This window comes from Elephas maximus, chromosome 15 (genome assembly GCF_024166365.1).
Source record: "Elephas maximus indicus isolate mEleMax1 chromosome 15, mEleMax1 primary haplotype, whole genome shotgun sequence".
NCBI lineage: Eukaryota > Metazoa > Chordata > Mammalia > Proboscidea > Elephantidae > Elephas > Elephas maximus.
This window is the reverse complement of record NC_064833.1, coordinates 6,016,266-6,037,866: the sequence shown is the minus strand read 5'-3', so window position 1 is coordinate 6,037,866 and position 21,601 is coordinate 6,016,266. Positions and strand designations below refer to the sequence as shown.

At 47.0% G+C, this 21,601-nt stretch overlaps 1 protein-coding gene and 1 non-coding gene across 2 annotated transcripts in view; both read right to left on the bottom strand.

Moving 5' to 3' along the window:
* The window catches only part of FAM135B (family with sequence similarity 135 member B), a 289,944-nt gene that overhangs the window by 62,744 nt on the left and 205,599 nt on the right, over positions 1-21,601 (bottom strand). The window contains exon 7 of the mRNA XM_049853854.1: positions 16,491-16,617. Within this exon, the coding sequence (XP_049709811.1) occupies positions 16,491-16,617 (127 nt within the window). The remainder of the gene's footprint in view (positions 1-16,490; positions 16,618-21,601) is intronic.
* On the bottom strand, positions 20,166-20,237 carry TRNAG-CCC (transfer RNA glycine (anticodon CCC)). The gene has a single exon. It is a non-coding gene; the product is annotated as a tRNA-Gly (tRNA).

The following is a 21,601-nucleotide window of genomic DNA, read 5'->3' as shown; positions in this document are numbered from 1 at the left end:
TGAAAGGCTGGCAATTTGAGTCTACTCAGAAGCACCTTGGAAGAAAGGCCTGATGATTTACTTCCAGAAAATCTGCCACTGAGAACCCTATGGACCACAGTTCTACTCTGACACACATGGGGGTCACCATGAGTCAAAACTGACTCAAAGACAATTGATTTTTAATGGATTTACAAAGTCCATCAGGTGCCATTGAATGCCCAGAGCCCCAGTAAACTCAGGGAGGCCACTCAGCAATCCCGTGGAAGGAATGGTGAATCTAGTTACCTAGTCGAGATGGAGGTTGAGAAAATACCAAAAGACCACCGAAGAGCCATCCCATTCCCCAATTAGTCAAAGCAGGAACTAGAGTCATCCTTAGAGTTTTCTCTCTCCCCGCCTCAGACCTATTTGCTGTCCCTCTAAAATGTCTCTCACTCGGTACCCTCTACGGCAATAGCTTAGTGTATGAGAATCAGCATAAAGCTGATTTCCAGAAGTGGAGGTAAATCATATCCCTGCTTTCTCCCATCTCCACCATTTCCGACACCAGCCATTCACACACCACTCACTTTCTCTGCCCCTACCCCCCAAAGGATAAGGTCATACCTTAAAGTTAAACCCTGGGTTAGTTAATTCACTGTAACAACTCCGTAAACTCACGGAAGATATTACACTTATGACTATGGGTTTACAGTAAAGGATATAAAGAAGAATCATCATGAGAAAGAGATACACAGATGAGGTCTGGGAGGTTCCCAATGTGGAGCTGCCCTGTCTCAGGGTAGGCACGCCACCCTCCCTTCCCCAACCAGGAAGTTCTCTCAGCCTTAGGGTTTCAAGCTTGTAGTAGCCACTCCTGCATGATAGGCTAACTCATGACTTCTGAGCAGAGGTGGATTACCCAACAAGCAAGGTAAGCACAGGCTTACTTATGCTTACTTACTGATCTGTAGAGAACAATTTCACATGGATTTCACATCTTCAATGTGGTGAAACCCATGTGAAATTTTTCCCTACAGATTAGTAAGTAAGCACAAGTAAGCCTGTGCTTACCTTGTTTGGTGGGTAATCTGACCCTGTAAGGGATTGTAAATTTGAAAAGAGCCTTTAATTCTGTAGAAGGTGCTGTGGGGTTGGGACAGAGAAAGATGGCAGCCATACCTAGAAGCAGAATCTTTGATGTGGTGAGAAATTGTGAAGCTGTTCACTACAGATGATCTGGTAAGCATAGTAAGCACCGTATTCAACTTGTCTGTTGGATAATCTGCCCCTGTTTCTGGGACAGTTGATGTGTATCTTCTAGGTGAGTCTTTTCTGGTCTGGCCAATCCGTACTCATTAGCACAAATCCTCCAGTGTTGCCTGGAAGTTCCAGACCAAGGCACTCCAACTACTCCAAGGATTACTTCCCTGTAGCCAAGTAAAAAGTCTGCCTTACTTAGGGTAAAACTAGGTCCTTTATCCCATACCACCCCTGCCCTACTTCCTGTGGTCATTCCCATGGATCAAGTTCCTGCCTGGATTACTATAAGGGTCTCCTGTGTGTTCTCATCCATTCCCCTAGAAGCTCATACTTTGGACATTAGAAACAGGTATAAAAATACTACTAATAAGCAGTTATGATAAACTATTATATGTATAACAGCTTATATATGGCTGACTTTCCTTGCACTAATTTATGTGTTTTAATATATTAGTCCATTTGCTTCTCACCCTAACCTGATGAGTTATTCTCATTGATGATGTTCCTATATTACATATGAGTTTAACTCAGGCACAGAGGGGGCATGTGACTTGCCTAAAACCAATCTTTTACACACATACCCATATGCGCTTTCACGCACATGCACAGAAAGTGGCAGAGCTGAGATTAGAACGTAGGCATCTGGCTCGAGCCCATGATGGACATCATAAGTGCTAAGGCAGATATGTAATTTGAAATGTTTGCTCAAAGGTGACAATGTTATAACAAGAAACTTCTGGCCCTATTCGGGCTGATCTTTTAGTCCAGAGTCTGGGACACATCTGATCATCCCTCCAGGGCCCTACCCAAGTACAGGTCAAATGCCATTTCAATCAGCAAACTCTACCCTTCCCTCTGGGGCATCTGGAAAGATCCTGCTGGGATCAGCCCCTGCTGAGAGGTAAGTGTTAAGACCGGAGACTCTGGATCCACAGGACCTGGGTGTGCTTCCTAGTCTGGCTGCTTACTGGAAGGTTCCTTGAGCTTTCTGGGCTTCAGTTTCCTCATGTGAAAAGGGAGATGATCTCCCTCATAGGTAGTTATGATAATTAAATGACTAAATAAATATAAACAGTTTAGAACTACATCTGACACACTGTAAGTGCTCAGTAAGTATCAATGCTGAAGATGGTTAATGATGATAATGATGGTGGTGGTGGTGATAATGAGGAAGATGAAAATAACTATGTTATCACCTCTATTCACAGAGGGATTTCAGGAAAACTCATTTTCAAGTCTTCTGTTCAAGCTGACAGTATAGATTTCAGCTCATAGTTTACAAGGATATAGGAAATAGATCATCAACAAAAACCAGCTCCACCAAACCCATCACCATCAAGTTGATTCTGACTCATAGCGACCCTATAGGACAGAGTAGAACTGCCCTATAGAGTTTCCAAGGCTATAAATCTTTACAGAAGCAGACTGTCACATTTTCCTCCTGCAGAGTGGCTGGCGGGTTTGAATGGCCAACCTTTTGGTTAGCAGCTGAGTGCTTTAACAACTGTGCCACCAGGGCTCCAACCCCACATATATCAATACGAAAAAGTTCCATTAAAAATGGGGTGAGGGGAGACTACTGCTTCTAGTTAAGGAGGGTTAGCAGGGCCCAGATTTAGCCTTCTATATGAAACATCTAAAAACATAGATAAAATAATAAGAAAAAACAGTTTTCAAATGTTGGGCTTAAGGCTGCACAGAACAGTAATGCAAAAGAAGAAACAAATGGAGAGAAATGATAGAGGTTGTGATGTTGGAAGGTGAGTCTTTTCTGGTCTCCCTAGTCTCCATTCAGGACTTGAGCAAATCGTTGCAGACTCTTTGAGTTGAGGAGATGGATCTGAGAGTGCAGGGAGGAGTCCAAAGAGGACAAAGGGACTGGGGTTGACATGACAGACTGCTAGACAGGAGAGCCACAGAAAGAGCTTGAGAAATCTATAGAGGATCTCCCTTGAGTTTTCAGCCAAGTATGGACCACCACACGCATGTAATGAAACTATCTGAAACCAAGGAAACATTCCAAAAGAAAGAGAGGGAACAAGCTCCAAAGTTCAGGAAGGGCTGGGAATAGTTTGTGTATCCACAAGCACAGTGGAAAACCTCATAATTCATGGGGCATTGAGTAGAGAACTCAGAAAGGTATTGTTTGAATAAATGCAAAAAACCAAACCTGTTGCTGTCAAGCTGATTCTAACTCACAGCGACCTTATAAGACAGAGTAGAACTGCCCCATAGGGTTTCTAAGGCTTTAATCTTGGAAGCTGACTGCCATATCTTTCTCCTACAGAGTGGGTGGTGGGTTCAAACCACTGACCTTTCAGTTAGCAGCCAAGCACTTAACCACTGTGCCATCAGGGCTCCTTCTTTGTCTGAATAGATGGGCAAAATTATCCACAAACTAAAGGCTGCTCTGGTCCCCCCTAAAGAAACTTGAAAGAAAATCTTGGAAGGATCAAACTGATTTCAAATAACTGCATTCCACAGAAAAGCTCAAGAATATATATAGAAATACAAAAATATTCAGCACTGACAAAGGTAAAGTTCACAATGCCTGGCATCAAATAAAAAATTACCAGACATGTAAAGAAGCAGGAAAGTATAACCAGTAACGAGGAGGAAAAAAAAAATCAGTCATATCCATCTCCTCAGTAGAAATTGATCCAGAAATGATATAGATGACGGAGACGTTCTCAGCAGAGAGAGTTAGAAGGAAGAAAAGAGGGTAAGAGGCAGAGATATGGAGCAGGGAAGGGAGAAGATAGAAAAATAGAAGAATCAAGAAGGGGGCAGAGCAAGAGGAACAACAGAGAGATAAAGAGATGTGTAGAAAAAGCCATGTAGGTGAGGGGAGAGATAAGGGGAAAGATGGACAGAGAGATGCCTAGAGAAAGGGTCCGAGACACTTAGGGGCAGGGGTTTGGGCAGTGACAGAAAATGGGATGATGGGATGATATGGAGCAGAAAAGAAACCACCTGCTCTACTTCTTTATGCCTCTTATCACTATTGGAACTTACGGTATTAATACAATTATCTGTTTAATATCTATTCTATCCTCAACAGACACCCCCCGCCCCATTGTAAGCCTTGCAAAGGCAGGGCAAGATTTGTCTCATTCGCAGCTGTTTCATCAAAGATTGAAACAGTCCATGGTAATGACTGGGTGTGTGTTCTGCTATGTATATTTTCACCAAAAGAAAATTAAAAAAAAAAGAAAAACAGTGTATGGTATACAGCACAGTGAGCAAGAGTTACTGACTATATTAAAAAAGCAAAGAATACATATGACTATTATATTACTAAGGAAGATTGAGTCTTGGGAGGTTCAATAACTTGCTCAAGGACAAAGGTTAGTAAGTGGCAGAGTCCAATTTAATGCCTTCGTGACTTATGGAACATATGGTATCCCACCCCCTTTTTATACCTCTGAAGTTCTTTGGGAGTATATTTTTCCCACTGAAAGCATCTGGTTCCCTCCAGTGGGGACCTGTGTAATGGTAAAATGTGAAAGAAACACTCGTTGAAGCAAAATAGCTGGGGTATTGGGCAAAAACAGAGGTGATCCATGTACCCAAATGGAAGGTGCCCCACAATAAAGCCTGCTACCTAAGACCAGTAGGCCAGACGGGCTCCCACAAATCATATATTTTCACATCATATTCACCAAAATCTATATCACCAACTAAAAATTTAAACACACTCTACAATTCCACTACTGAAAACACATGAGATCAATTAAAGAAAAAAATTCAAAGCAGAGAATAACTGGGTCTTGAAAGGGTTAAATAAAAATATCTTTACTGCGTGTACTAAGGATTCTTGACAGCCAGGAAAGAAGACAGTCCCCCCCACCCCCAGTAACTAATGCCAAGCCTTTACCAGCTCAATGAATAGCTATCCTTAAATTATCGTTTGTATTTTGTTCAACTGGGGCAATCATGAGCACAGACAGGCTCAGAGGGCATGTCTGCTATACTTAGGGAGAAGAAACATTCTGTGCAAGCTGCAGGTGAGGGTTAGACAATGGGATGGAAAGGGCCTGGTGGTGTGGGAGGCTGTCACCGGGGACACGAAGCTCCTTACCCTGGGGGCTGTGCCCTTTCCACATGCAGATTCCAAGGTCAGGTGCACAGGCATTAGGTGGAATCTGCCACGCTGGGTTCTCCACTGCAACTTCCTAATGCTGTGGCCTCGGGCAAGTTACCCACCTCTCTCAGCCTCAGTTTCTTTGTCTCCATGATGTGGGTGCTGATGTCTGCCACGCACGGTTGTCATGAGGATTAAACAGGACAGAGACAAGGGAACACTGAGAGTGGTTGGTGTTGGCTGTTCATCTAGGGCACATTTATATGACATCTGCTGGTCCAGTACAGGCCCAGGTGGTACAAACTGTTAAGCACTCAACTACTAACTAAAAGGTTGGTGGTTCAAATTCACCCAGCAGCACCCTGAAAGAAAGGTCTGGAAATCTGCTTCTGAAAGGTCACTCTCTTGGAAAACATATGGAGTGCAGTTCTACTCTAACACACATGGAGTCACCATGAGTCAGAACTGACTTGATGAAAACTCTTTTTGTTATTGGCATTGTTGATCTAGTCAATAATAACTAATATGTTACTAACCCCATTATCCGCAATTTAGGAGCGCAAAGACAGCAAGAGGGCTCAGGGAGGAAGGAATGCTCAAAGAGGGAACTACCTTACCCACCCTGAACAAGAACAAGGGGACACTGTGGGTTTAAAGTCAGGGTGTGCATCAGGGTTGTATTATTTCACCATACTTATTCAGTCTGTATGCTGAGCAAATAATCCGAGAAGCTGGACTATTTGAAGAAGAATGGGGCATCAGGACTGGAGGAAGACACATTAACAACCTGCGTTATGCAGAAAACACAACCTTGCTGGCTGAAAGTGAAGAGGACTTGAAGCACTTACTGATGAAGATCAAAGACTACAGCCTTCAGTATGGATTACACCTCAACTTCAAGAAAACAAAAATCCTCACAACTGGACCAATAAGCAACATCATGATAAATGGAGAAAAGACTGAAGTTGTCAAGGATTTCATTTTACTTGGATCCACAATCAACACTCACGGAAGCAGCAGTCAAGAAATCAAAAGACGCATTGCATTGGGCAAATCTGCTGCAAAAGACCTATTTAAAATGCTAAAAAGCAAAGATGTCACCTTGAAGGCTATGATGCACCTGATCCAAGCTGTGATTTTTTTTTTATTATTATTGTATTTAGATGAAGGTTTACAGACTAAACTAGCTTCTTATTAAACCATTAGTATGCATATTGTTTTGTGACAGTGGTTACCAACCCCCATGACATGTCAACACTCTCCCTTCTCGACCTTGTGTTTCCAATCACTGGCTTTCCTGTCCCCTTCTACCTTCCAGTCTTTGTTCCTGGGATGGTGCGCCCCTTTTGTCTTGTTTTGTTTTATGGGCCTGTCCAATCTTTGGCTGAAGGGTGAACCTCAGAAGTAATTTCATTACTGACCTAAAGAGTGTCCAGGGGCCATACTCTCAAGATTTCTCCAGTCTCTGTCAGGCTAGTAAGTCTGGTCTTTTTTTGTGAGTTAGAATTTTGTCCTACAACTTAGATGCCCATCAACAGATGAATGGATAAACAAACTGTGGTACATACGCACAATGGAGTATTATGCAACAAATCTGTGAAGCATCTTGTAACATGGATGAATCTGGAGGGCATTACGCTGAGTGAAATAAGTCAACCACAAAAGGACAAATATTGTATGACACTGCTACTATAAAAACTTATGAAAAGGTTTACATAGTGCAAGGAACAATCTTTGGTGATTATGAGGGAGGGGAGAGGTGGGGATGGAAAAACATTTAATAGAAAATACGTAAGTGGAAACTCTGGTGAACGGTAAGACAGTACACAATACTGGGGAAGCCAGAACAACCTGTACAAGGCAAGGTCATGGTAGCTCCATAAAGACACACCCAAACTCCCTGAGGAACCAAATTGAGGGACCGACGGCTGTGGGGACCATGGTCTTGGGGAACATCTAGCTCAACTGGTATAACATAATTTATAAAGAAAATGTTCTACATTCTACTTTGGTGAGTAGTAGCCAGGGTCTTAAAAGCCTGTGAGCAGCCATCTAGGATACTCTACTGGTCTCATCCCTTCGGGAGCAAGGAAGGATGAAGAAAACTAAAGATACAAGGGAAAGATTTGTCCAAAGGACTATTGGACCACATCTACCATGGCCTCCACCAGACTGAGTCCAGTAAAACTAGATGGTGCCCGGCTACTGCCACTGACTGCTCTGACAGGGATCACAATAGAGGGTCCTGGACAGAGCTGGAGAAAAATATAGAAAAAAATTCTAACTCAAAAAGAAAACCAGACTTGCTGGCCTGACAGAGACGGGAAACTCTGGGAGTACAGCCCCTGGACACCTTTTCAGCTCAGTAATGAGGTTACTCCTGAGGTTCACCCTTCAGCCAAAAATTGAACTGGCCCATGGAATAAAACAAGACTAAAGGGGCACACCAGCCCTGGGGCAGGGACTGGATGGCAGAAGGGAACAGGAAAGCTGGTAATAGGGAACCCAGGGTTGAGAAGGGAGAGTGCTGACATGTCATGGGGTTGTTAACCAATGTCACAGAACAATGTGTGTACTAACTGTTTGATGAGAAACTAGTTTATTCTGTAAACCTTCATCTAAAGTACAATTAAAAAAAAAAAGAATATTGTTCTACATTTTTCTCCAGCTTTGTCTGGAACCCTCTATTGTGACCCCTGTCAGAGCAGTCAATGGTGGTACCCGGGCACGATCTAGTCGTATTAGACTCAGTCTGGTGGAGGCTGTGGTAGATGTGGTCCCTTAGTCCTCTGGGCTAATCTTTCCCCTGTGTCTTCCGTTTTCCTCATTCTCCCTTGCGTCCAAAGGGGTGAGACCAATGGAGTATCTCACATGGCTGCTCACAAACCTTTAAGACTCAGACGTTACTCACCAAAGTAGAATGTAGAACATTTTCTTTATAAACTACGTTATGCCAATTGAGCTAGATGTTCCACAAGACAAGCCATGGTGTTTTCAATCACTTCATATGCACGCAAAAGCTGGACAATAAATAAGGAAGACTGAAGAACTGATGCCTTTTAATTGTGGTGTTGGCGAAGAATATTGAATATACCATGGACTGCCGAAAGAAAAATAAATCTGTCCTCAAGGAAGTACAGCCAGAATGCTCTTTAGAAGCAAGGATGGCGAGACTACCTCTCACATACTTTGGACATGTTATCAGGAGAGGTCAGTACCTGGAGAAGGACACCATGCTTGGTAAAGTAGTTGTTGTGGTTAGGTGCCATTGAGTTGGTTCCGACTCATAGTGACCCTATGCACAAAAGAACGAAACACTGCCTGGTCCTACGCCATCCTTACAATCATTGTTATGCTTGAGCTCATTGTTGCAGCCACTGTGTCAATCCACCTCATTGAGGGTCTTCCTCTTTTCCGCTGACCCTGTACTCTGCCAAGCATGATGTCCTTCTCCAGGGACTGATCCCTCTTGACAACATGTCCAAAGTATGTAAGATGCAGTCTTGCCATCCTTGCCTCTAAGGAGCATTCTGGCCACACTTCTTCCAAAACAGATTTGTTCATTCTTTTGGCAGTCCATGGTATATTCAGTATTCTTCGCCAACACCACAATTCAAAGGCGTCAATTCTTCTTCGGTCCTCCTTATTCATTGTCCAGTTTTCACATGCATATGATGCGATTGAAAATACCATGGCTTGAGTCAGCCGCACCTTAGTCTTCAGGGTGACATCTTTGCTCTTCAACGCTTTGAAGAGGTCCTTTGCAGCAGATTTGCCCAATGCAATGCGTCTTTTGACTTCTTGACTGCTGCTTCCATGAGTGTTGATTGTGGATCCAAGTAAAATGAAATCCTTGACAACTTCAGTCTTTTCTCCATTTATCATGATGTTGCTTATTGGTCCAGTTGTGAGGATTTTTGTTTTCTTGACGTTGAGGTGCAATCCATACTGAAGGCTGTGGTCTTTGATCTTCATTAGTAAGTGCTTCAAGTCCTCCTCACTTTCAGCCAGCAAGGTTGTGTCATCTGCATAACGCAGGTTGTTAATGAGTCTTCCTCCAATCCTGATGCCCCATTCTTCTTCATATAGTCCAGCTTCTTGGATTATTTGCTCAGCATACAGATTAAATAGGTATGGTGAAAGAATACAACCCTGACGCACACCTTTCCTGACTTTAAACCAATCAGTATCCCCTTGTTCTGTCCGAACAACTGCCTCTTGATCTATGTAAACGTTCCTCATGAGCACAATTAAGTGTTCTGGAATTCCCATTCATCACAATGTTATCCATAGTTTGTTATGATCCACACAGTCGAATGCCTTTGCATAGTCCATAAAACACTGGTATACATCCTTCTGGTATTCTCTGCTTTCAGCCAGGATCCATCTGACATCAGCAATGATATCCCTGGTTCCATGTCCTCTTCCGAAACTGGCCTGAATTTCTGGCAGTTCCCTATCGATATACTGTTGCAGCTGTTTTTGAATGATCTTCAGCAAAATTTTGCTTGAGTGTGATATTAATGATATTGTTCTATAATTTCCACATTTGGTTGGCAAAGCAGAGGGTCAGTGAAAAAGAGGAAGACCCTCAATGGATAGACAGTGGCTGCAACAATGGGCTCAAGCATAACAAGGATTGTGAGGATGGCACAGGACAAGGGAGCATTTTGTTCTGTTGTATATAGGGTAGCTACAAGTTGGAACCAACTCTACAGCACCTAACAAGACCACTCTTGTAGGGTGAACAGGTTTCATCCTCCCCATTAAAAAAAGAAGAAGAAACAGAAGCTCAGAGTGGTTCAGTGATTAGTCCATGCTGTCACAGTTAAGCCATGGAAGAACCCAACCAGCACCATTCCAAGTTTCTGTACTCCAGATTCAGAGTTCTTGTCCATATCCGTTTGGCTCCCTCATCCTGTACTCACTCAGTATACATTTATTGAGTGTCTGCTGTATACCATGTACTGCGCTGGGCACCAAGGACTGAGCGGGGGAAGAGACAGGCCTGCCTCTGCCCCCTGGAGCTGACAGCCTGCTAAGGGATGTGTCAACCTCACCCTTACTACCTGACACCTCGCATCACACCTAGCAAACCTGGAGAGGAGCCAGGCATCCAAGGCAGGTGAAGTGGAATGAAGGCAATTTTCGGTAAGGAAAAACATAATGAATAACTGAGCACAAATAAGCAATATTGTGGACTTTTGCATGAAAAGCCCATTTCCACTGATCTATATTGCTTGCTGAAACGGCCTGTGGAATTACCTGGGATTCATATGCAGATGGGTGTATTAACGCTCCATCTACTCAAAGCACATCACAGCCTGTGTACCGCACAGCGGTCTGCTATTTATCTGGCAGCGTTTTATTAAAGCAGAAAATCATTAAAGTGAGAAATTCTGAAGCTATTTAATTTTAACAGGAGGGGAACACAGTAGTGTTTGCCATCTTATTTCTTGAAACATCAGAGGTGATTAAACATAAAGACTTTTTTAAAACTATAAGCCTTGTGTGTGTGTTTGTGTGTGTGTGTGTGTGTGTGTGTGTGTTTAAGTAACTCTGTGTTTTCCTGGTAACTTGTGATCTTTCCCCAGAAGTACATCATTCACACATTTCAAACAGCTGTATCTCTGCACTCTGCTACTTCATCCACATGCCATGTTCACACAGTAGGCTCCACGCATGCACAAGCTTCATGCCGAGGGTGGCAGGTGCAACAGGCCAGGGGGCAAAGTGGGCAGCTGACTCTAGGGCTGCATCTGCCCACCTTGGGGGTTTCCCTGGGCTCAGTGGGCACAGCTCACCCGTGTCTGCAACAGAAGACAATCATGAGGAGTAATAGTAATTTCTCCTGTGGCTGAGTGATGAACTCAGTTACTTTTGTCTTGATAGGCCCCTTTGTCCACGAAACAAACAAAATTAAAATTATATTTTTATGACTGCATTGGCATAAAGATGGAGGTTATCCAGGTTGGATTATATTCTTTTTTTTTTTTTCCTTCTGGTTTTAAAAGAAATTAAATCACTGTGTGAGCTCCTAAAAGTACTGAATTCACAGGCACAGTGCCTACTGTGTCTGACTGCTAAGTTGGCCATGGTCGCTCCCCATAGGTATAAAAGGTCCAACGTATATATCAGAAATCCCTGGGTGGCACCAACAGTTAAGCATTGGGCTACTAACCGAAAGGCTGTTGGTTTGAATACACCCAGGGATGCCTCAGAAGAAAGGACTGGTGATCTTCTTCCAAAAGGTCACAGCCTTGAAAACTCTATAGAGAATTTCTACTCTCACACACGGGGTCAAAATGAATCAGAAACCAACTTAACGGCAACTGCAGTTTGAGTATACATCCTCTCCTCACTTGTCAACACGGTTACTACTTCCAAAGGATCAGCCACTGAAACCTTTATGGCGCGTAGCTCTACTCTGATGCGCATGGGGTTGCCATGAGTCAGCATCAACTCCACGGCAACTGGTTATAAAAACGGCGGATGGGTAAATAAATTAACACAGGCAGGGATGTGCCTGTCCCGGGGCACAGGCACGTCCTCCTCAGTCAGCCTTGGCCCGCCAGGCCATCATCCCTCCCCCTGGGCTGCCTGTCCCGGGGCACAGGCAAGTCCTCCTCAGTCAGCCTTGGCCCGCCAGGCCATCATCCCTCTCCCTGGGCTGCCTGTCCCAGGGCACAGGCACATCCTCCTCAGTCAGCCTTGCCCCACCGGGCCATCATCCCTCCCCCTGGGCAGCCTGTCCCGGGGCACAGGCACGTCCTCCTCAGTCAGCCTTGCCCCACCAGACCATCATCCCTCCCCCTGGGCTGCCTGTCCCAGGGCATAGGCACGTCCTCCTCAGTCAGCCTTGGCCCGCCAGGCCATCATCCCTCCCCCTGGGCTGCCTGTCCTGGGGCACAGGCACGTCCTCCTCAGTCAGCCTTGGCCCACCAGGCCATCATCCCTCCCCTTGGACTGCCTGTCCCAGGGCACAGGCACGTCCTCCTCAGTCAGCCTTGCCCCGCCAGGCCATCATCCCTCCCCCTGGGCTGCCTGTCCCGGGGCACAGGCACGTCCTCCTCAGTCAGCCTTGGCCCACCAGGCCATCATCCCTCCCCCTGGGCTGCCTGTCCCAGGGCACAGGCACGTCCTCCTCAGTCAGCCTTGGCCCGCCAGGCCATCATCCCTCCCCCTGGGCTGCCTGTCCCGGGGCACAGGCACGTCCTCCTCAGTCAGCCTTGGCCCACCAGGCCATCATCCCTCCCCCTGGGCAGCCTGTCCCAGGGCACAGGCACGTCCCCCTCAGTCAGCCTTGCCCCACCAGGCCATCATCCCTCCCCCTGGGCAGCCTGTCCCGGGGCACAGGCACGTCCTCCTCAGTCAGCCTTGCCCCACCAGGCCATCATCCCTCCCCCTGGGCAGCTGGACAACCCTGCCTACTCCAGCTTTTCTAGCATTTCCAGGTTGTGTCTGAGGATCAGGGGGTGTGGAGCATCCCTGGAGGGACGATGGGATTCTCCTGATTTGGTATCTTTTGCTGGATTCCTGGTCTTCAAACAATGTTGAATTCAGAGCACTGATCAGGCTTGTGCCAAGTGCCCCAGAAAAACAACAGAGAGTGCCAAAGGAGGCCCACAGATGATCTCAACCCATGCTTGCACACCTGGGGAAGCCAAAGCACAGATGGCAGGTGGCTGGCTGGCCTAGGTAACGCAGCAAATCAGGGCTGAAGCCAAGACAGAACCACACGTAGGGCTCTATGCTCAGTCCCCTACCCACAAAACCATATGGGGCTCTGGGAGTCACCTTCCATTTAATTATGTACGTAAAGTGAAAGAATAATCATACCAGTAGAGAGGGTTCCATCAGGCACGTGTGTGCCAGGCTCTGAGCTCAAAGCCTGTACGTGCTTATTTCGTTTAACCCCAGCAACACTGTAGGGCAGCCATCAGCAGCCCCTTGGACATATAAGGTAATACAGGTCGCCTCCACTTATGACATATCCAAGTTACGAGGAACTGCACTTAAGACCATCTGGTTTTTTACCCTGTACATCTTATTGTTAGCAATGTGTACTACATGCAATGTTGCAGTACATAACTTACTGAGGACATCATTCTCAGATGTTCACTCACAGATGTTCGATGTTATGATTTATAAAGATGCTGATATTAAAAGGCAATAATAACGAAAACAAATAAACAAAGAAATGAGGTATTCCACTGTGTCAGAACCGATTTACGACACAGTTGTCAGAACGGGATGCTGCCGTAAGTCGGGGACTACCTGTAATTCCCATAGGGCAGAATGGTGGCCTGTGATGGGGAGCAAGCACAAGCCTTGGCTCCAATCACTGTAAATCCAATGCTATGACTACGATGCATCAAGAAAGAACAAGAGCCCCAAGGGGTGAAGGGCCTGGGCTAGCCAGAAAGGGACTTGGGATGCCCCTCAGCCCCCACCGCTCCATGCTGTCTCATGCAGAGCAGCTCATTCTGCTATGAAACTCTGGTCCCAGCCACAGCTCTGCAAGGAACACTTACCCTGCAGGTAGCACCTGTTTGCTAATGCCTCTAGCTAATGCTGCAATCTGCCCTGGGCTTCTCTGGGGTCTGGCTGCATAGCTCCCAGAGGAAGGGAGGGGGGCTTCATTCTTTTTTTGGCAGCCCTTGCCTGGTGGGAAGCACAGGGCGGGTGCACAGCACTGAGCCGGCATGGCTGGCTGGGCCCCAAGTGGAGAAGGCACAGGAAAGAATCGCATCCCAAAACCAGTCCATGAGCTGAGCTCTCGGAGCGAGATCAGTGCAGAGCACCCACAAATAAGCCACATTATCTGACTCTTGTAAGAGACGGGAACGCCTGCTTTGACACACAACCCAGAAAGAAATGAAAAAAAGAAAAAAAAATACTGAATCATGTCTGCTCTGTATTTCTGTAAATTTTTTACACATAATAGCTCCTGTAATCCTCTCTGCAAGGTTGGTATTATCCCATTTTACAGGTGAGGACACTGAGTTTCCACGAGGGTGGATAAGTCTTCCCAAGCCAGGGCGTATTTAGCAGAGCTGGTACTTGAAACCAGAACCTTCTCTCCACCTCACAACAGGCCTGGAAGAGGAGATTTGGCTGAGTCATGCCGAGCACAGCTTCCTGTGCCCAGCTTCGTTATCTATGACAAAATTGGGGCGTGTGTAATGATCAACAACATCCCCTAGGACTAGGGGTCCTAAACAGTCTCCAAGTATAGCCCCATCTGGCACCCCTACGTCAACGGAAGTGCCCTCTCTCTCCTGCCGTCCCATGTGGTTTCTGTCTGCCACCATATAAAGCAATGGATACCTGTGAGGTGAAGTCCCTTACTACTTGGTGTCCTACACAGCACCAGGCACGCACTGTCCATCACTCACCCAGTACACATTCTCTGAGCACTAACTATGCCTACTGGCATCGCACTGGGCCCTGGGGAGAGGGGGTGGCTACTTCCGGCCGCTTGGAGTCCAGTGGAGGGAAGAGAGAGATGCCTAGAGCTGACCGGGGAGAAACAGTATTCCTCCTAGGAAATCCAAGAGTGCTTCATGGAGAAGGTGGCATGTGAACGAGGCCTAAGGGATGTGTAGGGAGCCGTGCAGCTGAGACCCTTCAAGGCAGATACCGGATCACAATTGGGGCCAGCAAGGGCCCTTGTCTGGAAAGGTAAGTGGTCTGTGACCACTGACAAAGCTGCAGGGTGCATTCCCTGGAGGTTTCCGGGCAGGAGGTTCCCTAAGGAGGCTCTTGGGACCAACAGGTGAGAAGCGCTGGGCTTCACAGAGGGAGACTTTGGGTCGTGATGTGGTAACAACAGAGGCCTCAGCTGACCCAAGGGAAGAGCAGGGATGGTCCTGTAGAGTCGCCTGCCAACACCCCCAGCAGCAGCAGGGCTAACACTGGGACATACCCCAGCAACCACTACACTCTGAGGAGTCCGTACTAAGTCTTGGGGTGCAGAACAAGCAGGAAGTCTCACCGGCCATTCTTCTCCAGCCCCATGTTGGAGCCCTGAGCCCTGGGTGCACGTGTGGTCATGTGGAAACCCCCACGCTTGCTGGCTTCCACTCACTCCCAGGTCCTGTGCTTGGAACAAGGGTTCCGAGAGGCTCAGCAACTGTCCAAGGTCGTGCACCTACAAGTCCCTGGAGTCTACCTTCAAAGTGATTCTATTTGGCGCTAACGTTGCCCCTTCCCAGCACCAAGGTGACTCCAGCTTCACGTCCCTGTCCCTCAGGAGGATCTTGGCAGCTGTGTCTTCCACTTGCCCCAGTAGAACATATGATACAGTAACTTGGACCAGCTGGAGACATGGCCTGGGCAGCTTTTGCAGCCAGACTGCTGGCTGGACTCAGAGCCAGAACAGGGGACATCGCAAGGAGCAAGTGGAGTCCCCGATGTCCTGGACAGTCTGAGCATGGAGCCTGGCTGCACAGGAGGGAGCCTCTCTTTTTGAGGATGTCTGCTCGTGGACAACCTTGCACACTCATACCACAGGCTGGCTGTCTCTAAAAGGCCACTCACAAAAATACACCATGTGTTGTCTCAGGAAAACACGGTCAAACAAACGCTGTGTGTGGCCAGGGGTCTGCACAACATGGAAGGGGATGGCACATGCTGCTTAGGGAAGGAGGAGCAAGGCAGCAGGGGAAGGACAGGGAACGCATGTCTACTGAGCACCCGCTGGGACTTTACACATGTTAGAATGCAGGGCATATGTAATGCATCCTGAGATCATTGGGTATGAGAAATCCCACTCCGCAGGTGGGGAAACTGAGGCTCAGAGAAGTGACCCAATGAGAGCTGGAGCCAGGTTTTGAAACTGGGCACAGCTCCAATGCCAATGGACTTCCAAAGTTACCATGTGGTGCGAGGGAATCTCCTCACATCAATGCCCCTGTGATCTCCTTCAGGGAACCACGTGGAAGGGGTACCAGGTGAAGACCGTAGACCCTGGGTGCATCCCAGGGCCTGGCATACGGGATAGGTTTGATAAGTGTTGCAGTAATAAAAAGAAGGAACGAATGGATAGATGAAAGGAAGGGACAAACATGGAGAAGAATCTCTAAATGAGACTGTGGGAAGAAGGCTCTCACAGAACAGACAAACGCTGCACAGAGAAGTCTGCAGAGCCACGCGGCCCCTGCTCCCATGCAGACCTTACCTCTGAGGAAGTCGGCTTACAGTACCCAGCTCCAAAGACCAGGTTCTCCAGAGAAATGCTGGACTGTTCTGGCCCCGCGTCTGGGCCGCCTTTGCCAAGCCAGGAGCCTCTTCCTGGACGAGTGAAACTAAAATAGAGAGAATTGAAGGAGGAGAAGAAGGCTGTAAGGAAAGTAATGCCTCCGTAAATTCAGCCCCTCTTGAATGAAAGGAAGGAGCCCTCATGCTACAACGGCTAAAGCACTTGGCTGCTAACTGAAAGGTCAGCAGTTTGAACCCTGTGGGAGAAAGATGTGGCAGTTTCCTTCCGTAAAGATTTACAGCCTTGGAACCCCATGGGACAGTTCTACCCTGTCCTACAGGGTTGCCAGGAGTCAAAATCGACTCGACAGCAGGTGGTTTTGAATGAAAGGCCCCCAGGTGGCTCAAGCAGTTTGCACTCGACTACTAACCTAAAGGTTGGCAGTTCAGACCCACCCAGCAGCAGCACGGAAGAAAGGCCTGCTTCCATAAAGATTACAACCAAGAAAACTCTACAGAACAGCGCGACTCTGTCACGCGGGGTTGCCACGAGTTGGAATAGACAGCAACAAGTTTGGTTTTGGTTTGGAGGAATGGTGCTAGGGAGCCTACAGAATAAACCATTTGGAAGGAGCAATTCATTCCCTAGGAGTCCTGGTGGTGCAGTGATTAAGCACTCAGCTGGTAACAGAAAGGTCAGCAGTTCAAATCTACCAGCAGCTCTGTGGGAGAAAGATGTGGCAGTCTGCGTAAAGATTACGGCCTTTGGAACCCTATGGGGCAGTTCTACTCTGTCTGATAGGGTCGCTATGAGTCAGAATCGACCACAGCAATGGGTTTTTTTTTTTCTTTTAGTTCATCCCCTAGTGGGTGTTTGGAAAGGTGAAGGGACGTGTTTAGATGTCATGATGATAAGGGAGTAAAACTGGCATGAAGTCTGGGAACCAAGGAAGATACCCATCCTACTATGTGTATGACCATCTGGAGCAAAGCAGAAATGCCCACCCTAAATGCCAGCACCACACCTGCTGAGAGACATTGAGGCAGGGCTGCAGGTAGTGTGGGTGGGAGGGGCAGGTGGAATGGGCTCCCGGCAAGAAGGACAAGGTGAGGGTCAACCTGGCATGGTCTGAGGCCTGACTCCACTGCTGATGCTGGCACCACACACAATGGGTTCCTTCAATCTCAACCCGAGTTTCTGTGTGCCCTTCTGTGGGAGAGCATAAAACATACCTACCTCCACAATTCACACACAAACCCACTAGGATAATGACTGTCAAAGAGTGTCACCATCTATAAAGCACTCATAATGCCAATGCTAAGTGAGAATATTATCCGTAAACATCCAGATCCTGCCAAGCTCTAAGACTTATCCCAAAGACAAAGTGACATGGTGTAATAAAAAAAAAAATTTTTTTTTTTTCCTGTGTAATAGCAACTATCAATTTTAGGATCAAAGGTGATTATGAAGGGCTGTGGGATCTATTTGAATTCATCTTATTTGGGGTTATTTTTTCATCTTTCTCTACCTTTGCGTTTTGATTTTTATCAATTGATACACTGGTGAAGTTTACTTAAACTCAGCTTTTTCTTTTCTTTTAGATCTCTTGCCTTAAGTACCCTAATGGTTAACTGTGTTCTCATCTAGTGAACACTATTTTATTGATAAGTCTTATTCCCCCTGGTGAGATTCAAAGTCCCTGATGACAAAGAGGGTCTTGATAAGTGTTCGGTCTCAGAAGGCATCATTTCCACCATAATGCTCAAGGAATATTTCATCAAAGAGGTCTAAATTCTTGCTTAAAATACAGATGGAGAAATAAACTTTACATTATAACTCTGTTAAATTCATTCATTCAAATATTTATTAGGCTCATGGCCTACGGTGTGTTAGGTGCTAAGGTGGCATGATTTTGTCTAGAGAGAGAAGCAGACAAATAACCATAGATATCACACAAGGAAGTTAAACTCAGGTCACTGAGCACAGACGAGCACCTTATAAACCAAACTGGGTGAAAACACAGAGAAAGATGACTCGTAAGAGATGATATTTAAAGAACACGGCCAGGTGGTAAAGAGGGAGTCAATGAAGCCAGACTGCCTGGAGTACGAATCCCAACGTCATCACCTACAAGCTGTGAGACATGGAGCAAGTTTCTTAACACCCCCCCACCCCCGCCCAGTACCTCCTCCCCAATGCCTCTGTTTCCTTGTGTGTGAGAAAGGTGGATACTGGAACCTCAACTACAAGGCTATGTGGAGCTTCCATTAGATAAGCCAGGTATGGGATCAGCATAGTTCAAGTCTACCCAAAGATGCCTTGGGAGAAAGGCCAGGCGATCTACTTCTGAAAAAGAAGCCATTGAAAACCCCATAGAGCACTGCTCTATCCTGACACACATTGGGTCACCATGAGTCAGAGTCAATCTGACAGCAACTGGTAACTGGCAGTGTCTGGCAAATAGTAAATGATTTAACAAATGCCCCAAATATTATCCTCACGATCATTGTTCCATTTTTCCTTTAGTTGAGATTTATTTAAAGCAAGCCTAGGATTTAGCTAGAAGGAACATTCCAGAAAGTTGAACATGCCTATTCAAGGGACAGACTGCAAATTAAAACAATGTGTCATTCATTCATGTGTGACCCTCAATTAACTTTTCTGGTAGAGCTGAAGATCTCAACCGAAAAACAACTGTACCCATTTGAGGGTTAAAATTAGATTCTTCTGTTTCCGTGAAGGTGAAGGGTTTTTTGAGGTTAAATTTTAATTTCACACCTGTTTCCCACTGATCAGATTTAAGTGATGTTGCTTAAAACTGCTTTTCCAGAAAAGCTACAGCGTGCCCTATTTGACAGGTATTTTCCATAACCTTAAAGGGTTCCCTTTGTTCCCAACTACTGTCAGTTCACAAATAGAAATTCCTCCTGCCAAACCCAGAGAACAGAAGACAGTGCTATTTTTACCGCCATTCCTGGAGCAGCCTCTGTTCTTATAAATTTCTCTGGGTGCTCCATGCCTGGCAAGGTTGCTGCAGACAAACTTGCAAGAGACTATTTTCTTTAACAAGGTCAAACTTTCCACTAAGAAGCTCCAGATCCCACAATCCTCGTTAGAGTATAATCAGGGCTCCCAGCAGCAAAGGGGCGACACCTGCGTTTCGCTGCCGTTTCTGCAGCTGCCACGCTCACCATTGCTGGCTGATCACCGTCTGCCCCTAACCTCCTGCCTCCACGCTGATGGAATTTCCAACTCAGCTCACTCACAGCTGCCAGAGGCATCTTTGCCAAACACAGGCTTCACCAGGTTCTTCTGCTTAAACCTCATTAATGCTCCCTCTTACCCAACGAAGGGACTCTCAATTCCTTAACGCCTCATTAATTGTTGTCACTGTCAGCTGCCGCTGAGTCAGGCTCTGACTCATGGTGACCCCAAGCACAATGGAACTAAACACTGCCTGGTTCTGCGCCACCCCATGATCGGTTGGAGATCAGACCCTCGTGATCCATCGGATTTTCAGTGGCTGACTTTCGGAAGAAGATCTCCAGCACTTTCCTCCTAGACTGTCTTAGTCTGGAAGCTCTGTTGAAACCTGCTCAGCATCGCAGGAACACACAAGCCCCCAGTGACAGGCGGGGGTGGCTGCACATGAAGTGCATTGGCCAGGAATCGAACCTGGGTCTCCCACATGGGAGGCGAGAATTCTACCTCTGAACCACCAATGGCCCACATGCACTCAGAAATCATCTTGCCCTGCCCTTTAGCCCTACCTGCTCTTTATCTCTGGGTGAAACTTCTCAGCTTGAGGCTCATGGCTTATTTGATATACATCAGTCATCTCTCCAATCCCAGTCAGGATCTGACATCACCTCTACCAAGCACAGCCGGGATCTGACATCACCTCTCCAGTCCCAGGCAGGATCTGACATGACCTCTCCAGTCCCAGGCAGGATCTGACATCACCTCTCCAGTCCCAGGCAGGATCTGACATCACCTCTCCAGTCCCAGGCAGGATCTGACATCACCTCTCCAGTCCCAGGCAGGATCTGACATCACCTCTCCAGTCCCAGGCAGGATCTGACATCACCTCTCCAGTCCCGGCCAGGATCTGACATCACCTCTCCAATCCCTGCCGGGATCTGACATCACCTCTCCAGTCCCGGCCAGGAACTGACATCACCTCTCCAATCCCTGCCAGGATCTGACGTCACCTCTCCAATCCCTGCCGGCATCTGACGTCACCTCTCCAATCCCTGCCGGGATCTGATGTCACCTCTCCAATCCCTGCGGGGGTCTGATGTCACCGCTCCAATCCCGGTCAGTATCTGATAGCACCTCTACCAATCCCAGTCAGTATCTGACATTGCCCCATTCGCAAGTAGAGCCCCCAAATGGAACTTGTAGCTGGGCATGGGACTGGTACAGGCACCCACTGTGTGGGCAGCTCCACACAGTCACATTCCATGGTCCAGGGCTATGTGTCTCAGTTCTTCCTCACTGACCCCAGCAGAGAATAGTGGCACAGGACATGGACAGCAAAGGCCCTGCCACACACTGGTGAAGACTGGAGTCTCACCCACATGCAGCCCTGAAAAGCCGTCTTGAGGAGGAACGTTGGGAAAGTGACCCCCCCAAACTCCGTGCTTCAAGATCCATTCCTAAATCCCCCACTGCACCTCTGTATCTTTTGCCCACGTGCATGCGTGATGCTCTTAGATGACTTGAGGCACAGTCAGCCACATCAGGTCCATGTCTGAAGATCACAGTACAAGCTTCTCGCTACTGCTGCCACCTATGCCCCTCAGCGCATGCCAGGACCAGTCGTTGTCGAATCTATTCTGATTCATGGCAACCCCATGTGTGTCAGAGTAGAACTGTGCTCCTTAGGGTTTCAATAGCTCATTTTTCAGAAGCAGATCACCAGACCTTTCTTCTGTGGCACCTCCGGGTGGACTTGATCTGCCAACCTTTCAGTTAGCAGCCAAGTACATTAGCCGTTTGCACCACCTGAGGACTCCCCCTCACCGCCTAGAAATCACAAAGCCTCAGCGCTTCATGGACCTTGGAGGCACCGTGGGACAATCACTGAA